Source organism: Euphorbia lathyris, chromosome 4, assembly GCF_963576675.1.
Source record: "Euphorbia lathyris chromosome 4, ddEupLath1.1, whole genome shotgun sequence".
Classification (NCBI taxonomy): domain Eukaryota; kingdom Viridiplantae; phylum Streptophyta; class Magnoliopsida; order Malpighiales; family Euphorbiaceae; genus Euphorbia; species Euphorbia lathyris.
In genome coordinates, this window is record NC_088913.1 from 65,533,128 (window position 1) to 65,550,877 (window position 17,750).

General features: G+C 35.0%; 1 protein-coding gene across 1 annotated transcript; it reads left to right on the forward strand.

The window, feature by feature from the left end:
• Positions 1 to 4,131: 4,131 nt before the first annotated feature.
• Positions 4,132 to 14,945, forward strand: LOC136226345 (beta-hexosaminidase 1). The gene is made up of 15 exons (XM_066014790.1): positions 4,132 to 4,625; positions 4,738 to 4,821; positions 5,182 to 5,217; positions 8,661 to 8,772; positions 8,875 to 8,945; positions 9,040 to 9,170; positions 9,455 to 9,471; positions 9,701 to 9,749; positions 10,822 to 10,922; positions 11,202 to 11,261; positions 11,654 to 11,687; positions 12,198 to 12,296; positions 12,979 to 13,038; positions 13,127 to 13,377; positions 14,484 to 14,945. Exons 1-15 carry the CDS (start codon positions 4,293 to 4,295, stop codon positions 14,657 to 14,659), a joined length of 1,614 nt encoding a protein of 537 aa, XP_065870862.1. The 5' UTR covers positions 4,132 to 4,292; the 3' UTR covers positions 14,660 to 14,945.
• Positions 14,946 to 17,750: the final 2,805 nt, after the last annotated feature.

The following is a 17,750-nucleotide window of genomic DNA, read 5'->3' on the forward strand; positions in this document are numbered from 1 at the left end:
TGGTGTCGGTGCGAGGTCCTTGGAGAGCTGCAACCGGTCGGGCCCGTACGGTATATGATCTTGGCAATGGCAAAACGTTGGTAAGAAAATGGGGCAGATTTAACCCTCAACTTCGGGAGGCTCGTTTGGATGCTTAAGAACACGGAATTGGACGAGTAAATAGGCTAAATTTAATTTCAGGAGGTCAGGAACAAACTTCTATAAGGGATCGAAGGCTAAAACGGATGCTAAGTAGACGAAATTGGGAGTTGAAAATAACTGGACGAATCTGGAAAATTCTGGAAACAGAATGTCTAAAAGGATTTGGGCTGGACAGATCGGCTTGTAAATAGAGTTTCTGGGCACGAAATTGGGCAAATAAATATACTAGATTGAACTTTAAGACGTCAGGAACAACTTTGTCGAATGGATTGAAAGCAAAAATTGACTTTAAATAGACGCAATCGGGCTTTGAAAGTAATTGGACGAATCTGGAAAATCGATTTGAAAACAGAGCTCTAGCTAGGAATTGAGCAAATTAAAGACTTGGAATACTAAATTGAATTAGAAAAACTTGGAAAGAGGCTATTGGAACTTTAATTGGAGCTAAATAAGAGCTAAAAGAGGAATCGAAGCTAAGAAAAAACGAAGAACGAAAGAAAGAACTTGAAGAACTAAGAACAAAGGGACTTAAGAACTAAGAACTAGAACTAAGAACTAGAGAGCATCGGAAGGGACCTTAAGAAGGGGTTTTGTTGTGTTGGATTGAGTGATTTTTTATGAAGGGGAGGGGTCTATTTATAGTATTTTAGAGTGGCATTTTGGTAATTATTCAGTGGCATTTTGGTAATTATTCACCAACTACCCCTTGAAATTCTCTCCCACTAACTTGCCACATCACCAACTAATTTAACTTCTTCAACTCCCACTAACTGCTGTTGACTGCTTCCAACTGCTGCCGGAAGAGAGGATACGCCCCGCGTAAGGTCGGTTACGCCCTGCGTATCAGGACTTCTAAAGCTTGCGCGTTCTGTCGATGACGTTTACGCGTGGCGTATGGAAGGGTACGTCCCGCGTAAACGAGTCTCTGAAGTGGAACGTCTTCGGATGCGCGGTATACGCCCTGTGTATGGAAATGCACGCCCCGCGTAAACGTTCTCCTGATCCTGAAACGCCTTTGGATGTGTGGAGTACGCCCCGCGTATGAAGATGTACGCCTCGCGTATTTGAGATGAATTTACGAATGTATTTATTATTTATTATTTTCTAGATACAATAAAAACCTTATCCTAAAATTGACAAACAACCATTATATATATAAAATAAAATTTATTTATTTTGGGCAACACCCTTCAATCCTAAATTATCATTTAATAGTAGATGATGTCGATAAATGTGGAGAATTTTAACCATGGGTAACCCACGATAAAGTTACAAGAAATAAAAAATTTAAAAGATCGCTAGTTGGATTAGAAAGATCAGTTGGAAATTTAGACGGACCAAAATACTTCACACACCATACTAAAATTAATGTATTTTTGACTGGCCGCAGAGACCAAGGCCTTCTCTAGCCGCACCCCTGAATTCTACGCAAGCCATTTGTGGTGGTAAAATCTCTGATGAAAAAAAAGTCAAAAGAAGGTTTAGAAATTGGTTTTTGCACTCCGATAATGGATGAAAGCATATTCCTCCCATAATTAAGTTTGTAGAAAAATCACTTAATTTTACATTTTAATAATATGATTACTAATTTTTAAATAGAAAATTTCAAGAATTAATGATATTGTAATCAATTTTAATTTTTTCTAACTTTTTCGTTTTGAGGTAATTTATATGTTCTTTAATTAGATTAGAGAAAGTGAATGTGTAGAAAGAAAAAACTCACAAAATGAAAAAAAGTGGTTTCACGGTAAATATGGTTTTAAACAACTTTAAAACTTTAAAGTGATATATTGAGCTCTTAAATTTATTTATAATAATCTATTGCCGTTTCAACTTGGTTAAAGTGATATACATTTCAATTTAATACAAATCCATTCTTATTCTACTAGGGTCTGTTTGGTTCAGCTATTAGCTAATAGCTGTTGCGGTTGCTGTTAGCTGTTTGCAGTTGCAGTAAACTGTTAGCTGTTGCTGTTAGTGGTTTGTTATTAGCTGTTTAATTACTAGTGTTTGGTAAAATTATATTGAACTGTTGCTGTTCGGATTTAAAATGTCTAAAATTGATATATTTTAAATTAATCATCGATAAAATTATAAAAGGAAAAATGTGAAAAAATGCCCATAAAATTGCTTTTGGCGGCCAACATTAAGGGTATAATTGCACCATTATAGACGTTAAGGGTGAAATTGCTCCTAGCTACAAATGTTAGGGGTATTTTTGCACCTTATTATATTATAAAATGAAAATGTGTTACACAAATTAATAAAAATAATCTATATAAAAAATAAAAAATTTATTGAACGTAATAAAATCTTGTTCTTCCTGTAATTATGTTGTAGAAATATAAATAATGTTAAAGAATAAACATATTTTGTGAAAATAATAAGGATAATTTTGTTAATAACATATAACTACAAACAACTGTTTATGAAAAGTTCCATATATGAGCTTTTTGTGAAACGCTTCAGAACGTTGTAGCTTGCAGAGAAAATGATAAATGCTGCGTTTATATAAACCTAACCAAACGCTATATTTCCTGCGGTTTGGAGTGAAACGCTAAACGCTACTCCGTAAAGCGGAAACAAACACCTTCCATGTGTACCATTAAAATTCTTTATTCATATATATATTGGATTCTACACGGTGTTCTTGAGCTTTTATAAGCTCTTTCATAAAATTAAAAGAAAAATTCATTTACAAACATCCAGAAATAAAAAATGAAAGAAATAAAATACCTTCATGATAAAGATTAGCAATGAATTTAACAACATATTACTTTTCTTTTTGTATTAAGGGATAATTACTAATTTGACCCAATCAAGGACCCCAATTTACATATCTAACCCACCTTGCCTCAAAGTTACCAAATTAGACATTTTCATCCATTTTGGACAAAACTAACCTTAGTTCTAAAATGAATCGATCTTCTTCTTCTTCTTCTTCTTCTTCTTCTTCTTCTTCTTCTTCTTCTTCTTCTTCTTCTTCTCTGTTTCAACTTCTTCTTCAACTCATCTTCTTCAATTTCTGATACCAATCGTTAGCGATTTTTGAGATTTTTGACATATTATGTTCAATTTCTCGTACAAATGGTATATTTTTTGCTTATACGCTTGCTTTTCTCGTTGGTTTTCCCTCTTTCATCATTTGTAATGGTATCGTTTCAATTTCCTCTATTTTTCCATAATTTTTTCCATTTTTCTCCATTGCTGTCGCATTTGTGACGAAATTGTCGCATTTCGTCACAAATGCGACAAGAACTGTCGCATTTCGTCCAAATGCGACAAGAGTTGTCGCATTAACAAATGCGACAGTTCTTGTCGCATTTGCGACGAAATGCGACAGTTCTTGTCGCATTTGTGACGAAATGCGACAATTTCGTCACAAATGCGACAACAATGGACGAAAATGAAATTTTTTTTACGGAAAATAGAGGAAATAGAAACGATACCATTAAAGATGAAGAAAGAGCAAAACCAACGAGAAAAGCAAACGTATAAACAAAAAATATACCATTTGTACGGGAAATTGAATATAATATGTCAAAAATCGCTAATGATTGGTATAAGAAATTGAAGAAGATGAAGAAGTTGAAACGAAGAAGGAGAAGAACAACAAGAAGAAGAAGAACAAGAAGCGGATGAAGCGGAGGAGGAAGAAGAAGAACAAGAAGCGGATGAAGTGGAGGAGGAGGAAGAAGAAGAAGAAGAAGAAGAAGATCGATTCCTCAAATAGAGCTAAGGTTAGTTTTGTCCAAAATGGGTGAAAGTGTCTAATTTGGTAACTTTAAAGTAAGGTGGGTTAGATACGTAAATTGGGGTCCTTGATTGGGTTAGATTAGTAATTCTCCCTTGTATTAATAGGTTGACCACTATGGAAAAGTTGTTTTCTCCACTAACAAATTAAAATTGATTTCAATAAAACGTCACCGTTTTGTGGTTTATCTGAAGGAAAGCCGGCCATGATGATTAGCGTCAACGCGTGCCTTGAAAGAAGAATCCAAGCAACGGTAAAAGAAAAACAGAATCAAATACATATCCAGTAATATATCACTCCCTTTTCTCTACCTGATTCATCATTACAGCTACTTCATCTTCATTCTCTTCTTTACTCTATCAGTCTCTGCCTCTTTGTGTATGTTTTTGTCTCCATCATGTCCCTTCTAAAGTTTCTCGCAATTTGGTCAATTTTCACACTCCTGCAGCTCAGTTTCTCTTTTGAAGTCGATGACAAACTTGCTTATATCTGGCCGCTTCCATCGGAGTTCACTTCCGGAAATCGCACCCTCTCTGTTGATCCTGGTCTTTCCCTTGATTATAGCGGCGGCGGAGGCGATTCCACGATCATTAATGACGCGTTTGAGAGATACAAACGGATTATCTTCAAGCACAGTCAAACTTTTTCTATTTTTGACTCGTTTAGATTCAAAAAATTGGATTACGATGTCAGTACATTGAAAATTGTGGTTGCCTCTGATAGTGAAGAAGTGAGTCATTATTACAATAATTGAATTTCTGAAATCGAATTTGCATTTCGGTTTATGCTTTCATAATGTGAATTTTTACTCATTGTGTTTGGGGGTTTGGGGTTATTTGCAGCTTCGGCTTGGGGTGGATGAGAGTTATACGTTGTTTGTAGATAAGAAAGATGGGCAGTCGATTATTGGGGAGGCGACCATTGAGGTATACATTTTTCCAACTTTCAGCTTTTATGGGCTTTGTTTGCCTAAATGCCAGCACAAATTTAGTTATGTTGTTGATTTTCTGTTTCCTTTTCTAGTGTACCACTTTCTGTTTACTGCCTTTTTCTTTTCATATTTGATTTCATTCAATTATTTCTTGAGTTCTAGGACATGTGTTTTATCCTGTGATGCGTATGGTAAATAAGTGTTCCTTAATGAAAGTCTGATATGCCATTGAATTCTATAGTTTGTTTTCTAATCTATCCATGCCACTATGCATTTTATTTTATTTTTCTTATTTAGCCAATGTTGATAGTCGTTTCTTGCATGAAAATAATATTAACTTTTTCCTTTTTTGCAGGCAAATACTGTTTATGGAGCATTACGAGGGTTGGAGGTATTTGTTGATCATCAGAGAATTTCAAAATAGTCATTGGTGTTGCTTTGCATTTTCTCTTTCTTAAAAGTTGGAGTTGCTTCCTTCCCATTAGACTGATGAGAGTGAGTGTGGGGAGAAGAAATGGAGACTTCTAATCATTTTAGTTGAGATTTTCTGTTACGGATTACGTGCGTAGACCATTTATGTAAATGTACATGATGGTATTAGTTATAGTTATTAAAGGCGCAAGGCGCACTAAGGCGCAAGGGGGGTCCTGGAGCCTTGGCGCAAGGCGCAACTTAAGGCGCGCGCCCGAGCGACTTGAGGCGCACCAAAAAAATATTCAGAAATTCATAATACTAGTCACAAATAGTAAAATACCATCAATAAAACCATAAAATGCATGAGTTAAGTTCTAGTTAACTACTAAGGCATAATGTCTGCAACATGTGTAGTAAAAACTTTTTATCTTTGTCTGTCTCTGTTTTTCTTTTATTCTTTGAACTTAAAAAACCCTAAAATACCCTAACCCTAAAACACCCTCAAAACCCTAAAATATCCTCATCCCTAAAATACCCTAAATTACCCTAAGGTAGCCAAGGCGCGCGCCTTACTGACCAAGGCGCTAAGGCTGGAGCCTTAGCCGAGGCGCGCCTTTAATAACTATGGTTAGAATCCATATGGTCAACTTCAACTAATTGAGACTTAGGCTTGGTTGTTCTTATTGATGCTGTACATGTTGCTATTATTGAATCATGGATCAGAAGAAACGATAGCCCCAAACTGAGAAATGAAAATAAATTTTTGGCTTCCTATTTGTTTGTTATTAATCATAATGCGTTATAAACTATAGGAACAAATAGGCGACCAGAATTATTTTGAACACGTTCTAGTTGAATAGACATAGCTAGTGGACCTCAGCAGAGTGGCAAAGCTTATTAGTTTTGATAAAGGCCTACAAATTACCATCCTTTTCAAATCGATCTATATTCTATTGCAATCTTTTTTCTCACTGCTGTGTCCAGTCTGGCTTATTTTAAGACTGATATTTCTCAATTTATAGCAGTAAGTTCCCTTTAAAATATAATTGTTATGGTTTGTCACACTTTCTTGTCAATGGATGGCCCTGAAGCAGCTTTAGATTTATTTGCTAAATGATGCTATAGAAAATTTTCTTTATTCTATCATCTAATTGGCATTTAAATAGTGAAAAGCATCAGTGATTATGGTGGGAACTTCAGTTGTTTTTATCATCTTCATTGTCTGATTGGTGAAAGGAAGTTCTAGGGGAATCTAAAGGTAGCATGCCACCGGGTAAGGACACATCTTGGTGGACAGAAGAAGTACGACAAGCAGTAAAGAGTAAGAGAGAATCCTATAAACTATTGGGGAAATGTAGGAGTGACGAGAACTACGAAAAATACAAAGAGGCTAAAAGGGAAGTAAAGAAGGTCATACGAGATGCTAGAGCAAAGGTGAATCGGGATCTGTATACAAGATTGGATACGAAAGAAGGGGAAAGAGACATATATAGAATTGCTCGGATGAGAGATAGGAAGACGCGAGATCTCGGAAAAGTTAAATGTGTGAAGGACGTGGACCAGAAAGTCCTAGTTGGAGATAAGGATATCAAGGAACGATGGAGGTCCTATTTTGATGATTTATTTAATGGAGATCGCCAACAAGATGTTGGAGATATAAGTATCCATCACGATATGATAAATCATGAATGCCTGCGGAGAATTCAAAAGGGTGAAGTCAAAATGGCATTAAGTAAGATGAAGTTGAAGAAAGCAGTAGGACCTGATGGAATCCCTATTGAGATTTGGAGATGTTTGGGAGAAAGAGGAATCGAATGGTTGACGACGTTCTTCAACAAAATTTGGAGAAACAATAAGATGCCATCAGAATGGAGGAAAAGTACCTTAATCCCTTTGTATAAGAACAAAGGCGATGTCCAAGATTGTGCCAACTATCGGGGAATCAAATTAATGAGTCACACTATGAAACTTTGAGAGCGAGTGATCGAACAAAGGCTAAGGAGGACGGTGAAGATCTCGGAAAACCAGTTTGGCTTTATGCCGGGAAGATCAACTATGGAAGCCATCCATCTAATGAGACAATTAATGGAGCACTATCGAAATAAGAAGAAAGACTTGCATATGGTTTTCATTGACTTGGAGAAAGCATATGATAAGGTACCAAGGGAAGTACTTTGGTGGGCCTTGATAAGGAAAGGCATTTCGCGGAAATATATTGACATCATAAAGGACATGTATGAGGGAGTATGCACGAGTGTACGTACTAGTGTTGGGAAGACTGAAGAGTTTCCTATTACGATTGGAGTGCATCAAGGTTCCGCACTAAGCCCATTTCTTTTTTCCATCGTTATGGACGAACTAACAAGTTCACTTCAAGATGGTATACCATGGTGCATGCTGTTTGCAGATGATATTGTGTTGGTTGATGAGACGAAAGAAGGAGTGGAGAGGAAGTTGGAACTATGGAGACAAACTCTAGAATCTAGAGGCTTTAAGTTGAGTCGAAGTAAGACAGAATATTTGGAGTGTAAGTTTAGCGGCCGTAGGAGTAGGGAGGCAGGGACAATCACCCTAGATGGGAGAGTTGTTCAGGCCTCGGATTGCTTCCGGTATTTAGGATCTATTATCCAAACGGATGGAGAAGTAGATGGAGATGTTGCTCATAGGATTAAAGCTGGTTGGTCGAAGTGGAAGAGTGCTACGGGTTTCCTTTGTGATCCCGGCATGCCTAATAGATTGAAGGGAAAATTCTACCGGACGGCAATTAGACCAGCATTGTTATATGGTACGGAGTGTTGGGCAGTGAAACACTACCACATCCATAAGATGTCGGTGACGGAGATGCGTATGTTGAGATGGATGTGTGGTCATACGAGAAAGGACCGGGTGCGTAATGAAATAATTAGGACAAAAGTAGGGGTCACATCTATTGAGAATAAAATGAGAGAAAACCGACTAAGGTGGTTTGGCCATGTGAGACGTAGAGCGCTTGATGCGCCGGTTAGGAGAACCGAAGAGTGGCAAAGGGATGTAGTGGTGAGGGGTAGGGGAAGACCTAAGCAAACTTGGAGGAGGGTGATCGAGAGTGATATGAGTTTACTGGGAATTGAGGAAAATATGGTAGTGGAGGGAGCGAATCTGTGTCGCTGACACGACTTGATTTTCACGGTTTTATATGATGGTTCATGTTAGCCGACCCCGGATCATTTCGGGACTAAGGCTTTGTTGTTGTTGTTGTATTGTCTGATTGGTCTATGACTGGTGGTTGTATGTATTTCTCATGATGATTACTAAGAGTGAAGGCATTAATCTAGCATCTAAATAAAAGAATAACCACTACAAAATGTTCATGAGCTTGTGAGTGGTCTAGTATGTAGGTTGCATTTCATCATTTGATCACTTTTTTACGTGATCTTGCAGACTTTCAGTCAATTGTGTACATTTGAATATGGAACCAAAACTGTGCAAATCTACAAGGCACCTTGGTATATTCAGGACAAACCAAGATTTGCATATCGTGGGCTTATGCTTGGTAAGCGAGTTCTTTCATAGAGAAAACAAGTAAAAATGCTAATTTGTTTCCCCTGATATATTTATCCTAGAACGTTATTTACTTTACACCATATTTTTGCAGATACATCAAGGCATTATTTACCAGTTGATGTCATTAAGCAAGTAATTGAATCAATGTCATATGCTAAATTTGTAAGTCAAGCTCACTCTTATTCATCTTACTTCCCTTTCAAATTCTTTTATTATTCTGTTTTATAATCCTAATATTGGAAATTACATTCAGTAGAATGTCCTTCATTGGCACATTATAGATGAACAGTCATTTCCACTAGAAGTCCCAACATATCCTAAATTGTGGAAAGGTTCATATACAAAGTGGGAGCGATATACAGTGGAGGATGCCTATGACATTGTAAAGTAAGAGTTATATTGATCTTCAATCATTAGAAAAACATCATACTAAGAGTAAAAGAGAAAGAGAAAGAAATCTTAGAGGTGATGAGCCTTAGTAAACCAAAGAGAAAGCTCTTACTGGTGTCTTTTTTTTATTCTTACCATCCACTCCCATCTTTCTCTCTCTCTAGCTCTCTACCCATTTCATGGCTGCTTGTTCTGCTCATCTTTGTTGCATTCCATGCTTCCTCATGTTGTTGGCTAACAGTTACCTTGTTTGTTTTATGTGTCCATGTATCAACTTGAAGCTATGCCAAAATGAGAGGTGAGCCTCATTTTATGATTTGTTGAAACTTTATTAAAACCATTCATTCACAGATTCTATAGACTTGACAATTTTTTAGAAACTTTATAATTTAATTAAAAAATGTTCATTGTTATGGAAATAACTTTAAACTATAAACATAATTGAATTTGGGTTTCGACATATCTAGTTTTCAATGAAATTGTATGATATGAACTGATGATGTTGTATCTTGGTTGTCATGCGGCAGGCATCAATGTCATGGCTGAAATAGATGTTCCTGGTCATGCAGAATCATGGTAACGTACTTTGCATTACATTTATATTATGTAGTACGTTATTGCTATCTACAAACGTCTTAAGTACATGGGAACTGTGTTTTGATGTTTTCTATGGTGGAGTCTTCTCTGCTAAGCATAGATCCTAATCATGTAGCTTTAGCATTTGTAAGACACTTTGTAGTACAGGAAATAGAAATGGAAACTGAAAAATAATATTTATGAAATTATAGGAAACAAAAATGTGTAATTAATAAAACTGTGTAGGGTTATATGTTCATGAATATTGAAACTATTGAATGCATTTGCAAATTTTGTTTTAATAAAATGGAAAAAATGTCAAACACTCAAATACGTTCCCGTAAACATAATCATAGAATAATTAACTGTATTCTCCTACATAGGGGTGTTAACGAGCCGAGCCGAGACCGAACCCTGTCAGGCTCGGCTCGGCTCGATTAAATTTTTACTCGAGCTCGGCTCGGCTCGAAACTCGACGAGCCTTGAAATTTCAGGCTCGGCTCGAGCTCGAGTCAGATTCGGCTCGAGCTCGAAAAGCTCGCGAGCTTGAAATTTTTAGGCTCAAATCGAGCTTCACACATTACGGTGGGTTTTTGGGTTGGGTTGGGTATTATGTATTTGGGCCCAAAAACTATTATTAGGTACTACTTAAAAAAAATGTTATTTATTACAATTTTTCATATTTATTAATAATAAAATATATAACATATTATAAATTAAATATTAATAAAATATATTAATTAAAATATTCGAGCCGGCTCGCGAGCTTTCGAGCCGAACCTCTCTAAGCTTGGTATTGGCTCGTTAATGTCTCGAGCCGATCGCGAGCTCGAGTCGAGCCCTGTCAAGTCGAGCTTTGACCGAGCTTTGACCGAGCCGAGCTCGAATAGTTCGCGAGCCACCCTAGCTCATTAACACCCCTACTCCTACATAACAATATAACCATCAAGCATAAAATAAAAAATCCATAATCATAATATATAAATCATAATCAGTGAATTTTTTTATGGATCAAGTTGTGTTCAGGACAATTTCTTCTTCATTTTTGGACTTTATTGATCTTTCTGTGCAGGGGTATTGGATATCCTGAACTTTGGCCTTCCACTTCATGTAGAGAGCCACTTGATGTTGCTAAAAATTTTACTTTTGACGTGTTGTCAGGAATTCTGTCAGGTTAAGCTTCTTATATTCCTAAATCTGCTACTGCTATTGTCAAGGTTATCTTATGCCCTTTATTTAAACACAGTAACTTGTAATGCATATCTGAAAATTCGACATGAATCAATTAGATTTTGGCAGGTTTGGTTGGTAAATTTGTGGCAATTGGCTATTATGTTTTGGTAACCCAATATATGCATGTTGTAGTGCTTGCTGAAGTTCTTAGGCTTGTCATTTTCCAACATGTTCCTTGCCCCTCTATAAGCTTTGATTTGTAATTTCTTTTTCTTACAGACATGAGAAAAATCTTCCCTTTTGAGCTCTTCCACTTGGGTGGTGATGAGGTTAACACAGGTTAGTACGAAACAATTTTCTTGTGAAAGTGAAATTTTGCATTCTCTTGATTGACCCAAAAATATAAATCTTTTGCACGTTAATAAAAGATGTCCAGTATCCCCTTTGGTGGATTCTACTATGTACATTAAGCAGGTATGTAACCAGCTGGAGTTAGTTATGCATGGGACAGTGTGTGGTTAATTATATATTATTAGGAATATGTTAGGTTGGGGTGGGAAGAAACACACTTGGTGTAGGCTGTTTGGCTCTTGGCTGGGTAGCGATCTTTTCCCTTTTATTGTTCTCTGTTTCCTATCATCCAATAAAGATCTCATCTTAGTCCTCTAAATCTTCTGTTGTGTATTGGTTGTTTGTGTGGTTTCTTAATTAATTGGTTCGATACTTGACAGATTGCTGGACATCTACTCCACACGTGAAGCAATGGTATGTGCTGAAACTCAATTGGTCTCTCATTTCTTAACTTTTCTTACATGATAATCTATAGTTCCTACTTCCTTTGGTGTCATCATTTAGGACACACGAGACTTTTGTCTAGTCTATGTTGAGGGATATTTACAGTGATCTATAGAAATCATGTCATACTTTTGTGACATTGAAACTTGCAATGTGGGAGTTATTGTGATTAAAATTCTATTTTGAAGATGGACTGCATTCAGGCTTCAGCCATCAGAAAAAAAACTTCATGCAGGACATTTTTTTCTTCATTCTTTAGAAAATCTTTTTCTTATGAAAAGTAGATAAGTTTCTAAGCAATAACTACTCTTTAGCACTAATTTATGATGATACCCAATTTTTTCAAACCGGACAACAATGAGGCTGTGAGCAGTGAATCTTGCTCTCATGGAATGCACTTCTTTATTTTTTGTTTTGTCTGGTACTTGTTATATGTTATTAAGATGAATGTTTTGTCAATAATCACTGGACGGATTGTAGGCTCGATGACAAAAACTTTACTGCTAAGAATGCTTATCAATATTTTGTGCTCAGAGCTCAGGAAATAGCAATTTCAAAAGGTTGGACCCCTGTCAACTGGTATGTTCTTATCTAGAATCAATTATTTTTAGAATTTCAAAAAATTGGTTTTTAGTTTTTACTCTTGCGTTTCCTTTTCCAGTATACAGAATACGATATACTTTGTTGATTATCTGTGAATCCTATTACAAGCCTTATTCCGTCTTAGCCTTATACACGCCATATCTGACCTATCCAAAATAAGCAGAAATGCCTGGAGACCAAATATTTTTCATGAAATCTTAGTTAATGAAAGGATAACTTCCTAATAAGCATTATGCAAGACTTGGCTTGCCTAGTTTAGGGTGGATAGCCCAATCAGTTCGTCTCTGAAAAGATCTATACCAGTTAAAGAAAACCAAACTATGTATAGCTTAATGAAGTTAATAAATGTATGCATGTAAAGGAGGAAATTCTATGTACACACACACTCGTAAAGATACTTTTACCTGTTAGTTCCTTCTTTATTTGACCTGTGTATGTCCACACAAATCTCTTAGATTTTCAATTATGATTTTATTAGTCACATATACATGTGTAGCTTGATGAAGTTTGACAGTTCAAATTTTTAATATAGTAACGAACTTCTTTAGTTCAATTTGCCATTGATTCAGAATCATCAATATGGATTTACAGTCTATGTTGAGGGATATTTACAGTGATCTATGAGAAACACCTTTTATTTATTTTATTTTTGTCTCAGGGAGGAAACATTCAATGCATTTTCATCAAATCTCAATCCAAAAACTATAGTGCACAACTGGTGAGTTCTATCCCAAAGTTTTTGTATCAAGCTAAATGTGTTACTCTGCTTGTCACTGAAATATGAAGTCTTTTATGCGATTCCACAGGTTGGGTGGCGGGGTTTGTCCGAGGGCTGTTGCAAAAGGTTTCAGATGCATCTTTAGTAATCAAGGGTTTTGGTACCTTGATCATCTAGATGTCCCTTGGGATGAAGTTTACCAAGCTGAGCCTTTGGAAGGAATAAGTAATTCTTCTGAGCAAGAGCTTGTGCTAGGAGGAGAAGTTTGTATGTGGGGTGAGACAGCTGATACCTCCAATGTTCAACAGACAATATGGCCTCGAGCAGCTGCAGCTGCAGGTATGCTTATATTCAAAAATCTCATAACGCTCTCGAAATGAAAAGGTCATTTTTTCTTTTCCATACTAGGCAGAATTTTATAAGAAATAGGCAGTTGCTGAAAGTTTGGCAAAAGCTAGAATTTGGCCCTTGTCCTGGCTCAATCTATCATTTTGGCCTTGTATCTCACTTTTGGCACATTTGATCCTTAACTTTTCAAACTTTGACCATATGCTCTTAAAAGACATGCTATGTCTTCCAATTGTATAATCATGTACTTTGGAATTGTCAATCAATTGCGAAATATTAGATTACAAGGGGGCGAAAATGGCAAATTATGCGAAGTATATAGGGCCCAAATGTGTCAAAATTGAAGTATTTGGGTCTACGGACAAAATGTGCCAACTGAAGGGCCCAAATTCTCTTTAAAAGTTCTAAAACAATCTCTTTTTGTTGGAATAGACAAATATGTGAAAGAAAAAGATAGGACATCCTTGATCCTCCTAAGTTATTAGAATAAGTTGCAGAGTTAATATCATAAAGAATGCTTTATGATCCTCCGAATCTGCATGCAGCCAGTTCAAATTTTCCCTATGGGAGAAAAGAAGATTCAAATTTTAACTGCAATTAAAAAAATGTGAATTATCTGTTTGGCTTTTCTATCTTCTTTTATACCAATATTAGATACTAGATTTGCAAATTCTGGAAAACATTTTTATCAAAGTGAAGAAATAATATCAGATTAGGTGTAAAATTATATGCTGAAAGAAGAGAGCCCATGAGTTAGAAATAATGAACGATAAATAGCACATCAGAAGTTATTGTGCAACAGACCTTTGGTAGAGTTATTGATACAAATCAATCAACTTCTCCAGATGGGTTAAGATTCCCTTTTTTTTTTTCCTTTTTTCCCCCATTCAAGTTGTATTAACAAATGTAGGAGTTATATTTGTAACTGTTATTACGTGATAGGCGTCAGTCGACTCATTTGTAGTTGTGGTATTATTTTTCATACATTGATGATGAAGTGTTACCTTGTAAATCGAATTTCGTAAGAGATGCCTGTTCTTATATTTCTTCTTGGCCCTTAAAAATGGTTTTCTTTTATTGCACTATCTTTGTTGCAGAGCGCATGTGGAGTAGGCGAGACGCGATATCTACTGGAAATATCAAGTTAACAGCTTTACCTCGACTTCACTACTTCAGATGCCTATTGACAAGAAGAGGAGTTGAAGCTGCTCCTGTCACAAATTTTTATGCTCGACAGCCTCCAATCGGTCCAGGGTCATGCTACGAGCAATAATTCTTCTTGTTTGTCTGAAAAGAGAGGTAATATGCTCGCGTCTCAAGCTGCATCTCTGTATTGTATACAATTAAAATGCAACTAGGTAGTCCAGGAAAATTCCATGATTTTCCTGTGACTGGTAGTTGATTGATATCAATGTGGTGTGTACTATGTATTTACTAGTTTAGATGAATCTCATGAGCCTCTGTGATTATGTCTGTTTGCCTCTCTGTCTGATATTCTGTGTCCTGGATCACATTGAATTCCAAAATTAATGTCAAGTTTCAAATGTTACTTTTTCTGATTTTTTTTTTTTTTTTCTGTATTTTAACTTTTTCATGAAACATAGAGAAATAAACTATCTTCATAAACTTCAGTGGTCACTCACTTGGCTCCAAGACTGTTTTGTTAAATAGGTATGTTTGGTTTATCTACTGTTTTATATGTTGCTGTTTGCTGTTACGATTTACGGTTGGAAAAGCAGGAATTACGTGCTGTTGGAAAATGCTACTTTTAATGTATAAAATGCAGACATTAATTCCCTAACCGAACACCTACAACTCTTATTTTTAATATGAAAAGATAAACATGAATAGAAAATGGAGGAAACAAAAATTGTGTAAATCAGATTTTCAAAATAAACTGAACTGAGAAAAATTAAGAAAATTCAGCAGCGGGTGAATTTTCAAATCCAAAGGTTTTAAACGAGCTTTAACTTCTAAAGATCCAAAAGTTCATGGAGTTTATTTTTCAAATTTGTAGTTGGTAATAATTTTATGATAAACATTTTTGGCTAGTACTTTTAAATTTTGCCCTATTCAGGCAACTCGATTTATTTAGGGATAATGTGAAAAAAGAAACCAATTGTTTGTAGTGAAAAATGATTTTATCCTTAACATCATGAATTGTGATCAATTTTACTTCTAATTACAGTTATACTTTACAAGTACTCAGTTATGAATCTCGTTAACTAACTTAACTTAACTTCACCTTTGCGTTATATTATACTCATTGGTAATAGATCAAAAACTTTACACATGAATTTTTTTGTTAGTCCAGAAAAAATATCTCGCACTTACACATGTCTTTGATCTGGTGCATAATACGATATAATTTTTTTTTAATTCTTTTTCAAGTGTACATATTTTTGATATGTTATTGATGATACAATAACATGACGCATATGTAGAGTGGAGATAATAAGATATATGCACTGTGTACATTCATCTATTACTAATGAGTGAAAATTGATAAAACTTCAAGTGTTAGAGGTAAAATTGGTCAAACTTTTCATAACCTATGTTGCACGGATACTGAGAAACACGTTTCTAAAACATAACATTCATAAAATATTTTTTAAATCAAAACAGACACGAAATACAAAAACGCTACTAAAGAGGAGTATTCTTGCAACATAAGGTATAAATGAACCAGTGGTGAAGCTCTTAGCCTAGTGGTTGAGAGCTTACCTATGACTAGGGAGGTCATGGGTTCGAATCACATCTGAATCTGGTGGAATTTTTTTTTCTTCTTTAATATAAGCGAATTGTGTGCAAATTAAAAAAAAAAAAAAGTATAAATGAACCATCTATAAGGTAAGAATAAAATTGTTCTAAACTATTTTATACCTTATTTCATTTATTTATTTAAACTAGAGTCGATAGTAAATGAGTCGAATCACATCCGAATCTGGTGGAATTTTTTTTTCCTTCTTTAATATAAGCGCATTGTGTGCAAATTAAAAAAAAAAAGTATAAATGAACCATCTATGAGGTAAGAATAAAATTGTTCTAAACTATTTTATACCTTATTTCATTTATTTATTTAAACTAGAGTCGATCGTAAATGAGCCATCGTAATTATAAACTGGTTCAGAAGCAGCTAGTCTTGTACCATTTAAATAATGACACATTAGCCGTGCACCATTCAAATGATGACACGTCAACTCGGGCATCTTTTTTTCTCTAATTTCATAAAAAAATATTTCCATTTTGAGAAAAATAAAAGAATTTTGGTGGTCAAGGATGTAACAGGTAATGGACCAGAAATTGAGCAATCTGAATGCAAAAGTTTCTTCTAATTGTCAAAATCACAGGTGAAAACAAGGAAATTTTATAAAAAAATGATGGCAGCATAGACTAAAATAGTCAATTATTTATAGGATAAGTTGTCAACCATTCAAAGAAAAATGATTTTGAATTTTGACTATTTTCTATTTCCTATCTGTTGCTTACTCTTCTTGAATTCAATATTCCATACTTGACATTGACTTCTTTTTCATTTTTTTTGTCCTTCACTTCAAAATTTGCTCAACTTTGTCAATCAGATTTAAAATTTAAAATTTTCCTTAATCGGAATAAATATATTTCAATTAATTCTTATACCAAACAAAGACACATTTAATTTGTCAGACAATATAGCTCAACTCACAAGTTATCCTTATAAAATTAGGTCAATTCATAAATTGGGTTGAATTGACTTGAAAATAAAAGGTGAAAGATTTAATTAAAAATTATTTGAATTTGTTTATGTTAATATGTAGATATTACATTTTCTTTTTTGTATTTTTTTTAATAAAGTTAAGAAAATATCAACTAACTAATTAAAGTAGACTCAGTATTGGACATTCATGTCTCGAGTCAGAACCTTTTGAGTCGAGATTCAAACCGAGCTTCGACCAAGTTCTGATTGAGTCGAGTTTTTATCGAGATTTGATAAACTTTAACCAGATTCATCATATATGTATAAAATAAGTAGTATAAAAAATAATAAATAAAATCTGTATTTCACATGGCGGAGTTCTAAGAATGGTAGCTGTTAGTGGTGACTGAAGAAGACAAACTCACAGATCACAGATGATCTTATTGTCGATGTAGTTGCATACATATGGCATTTGTTAGTATTATTAGTGTGGATGACAAAGTAGAAAGAGAACTTGAAAAGGGAGGAATTAATTAGTTTTTAGAGTTTGTATTTTGAAATTGACTAGCCAAACGCTTAAAACATCAGTTGAGTGTATTTCAAATAATTTACTACCTGACTCATTAATAGTCAAGTTGATGCAATCAATTCTGAATATTATTATTAAACAGAGCATTTAATTGGCAAG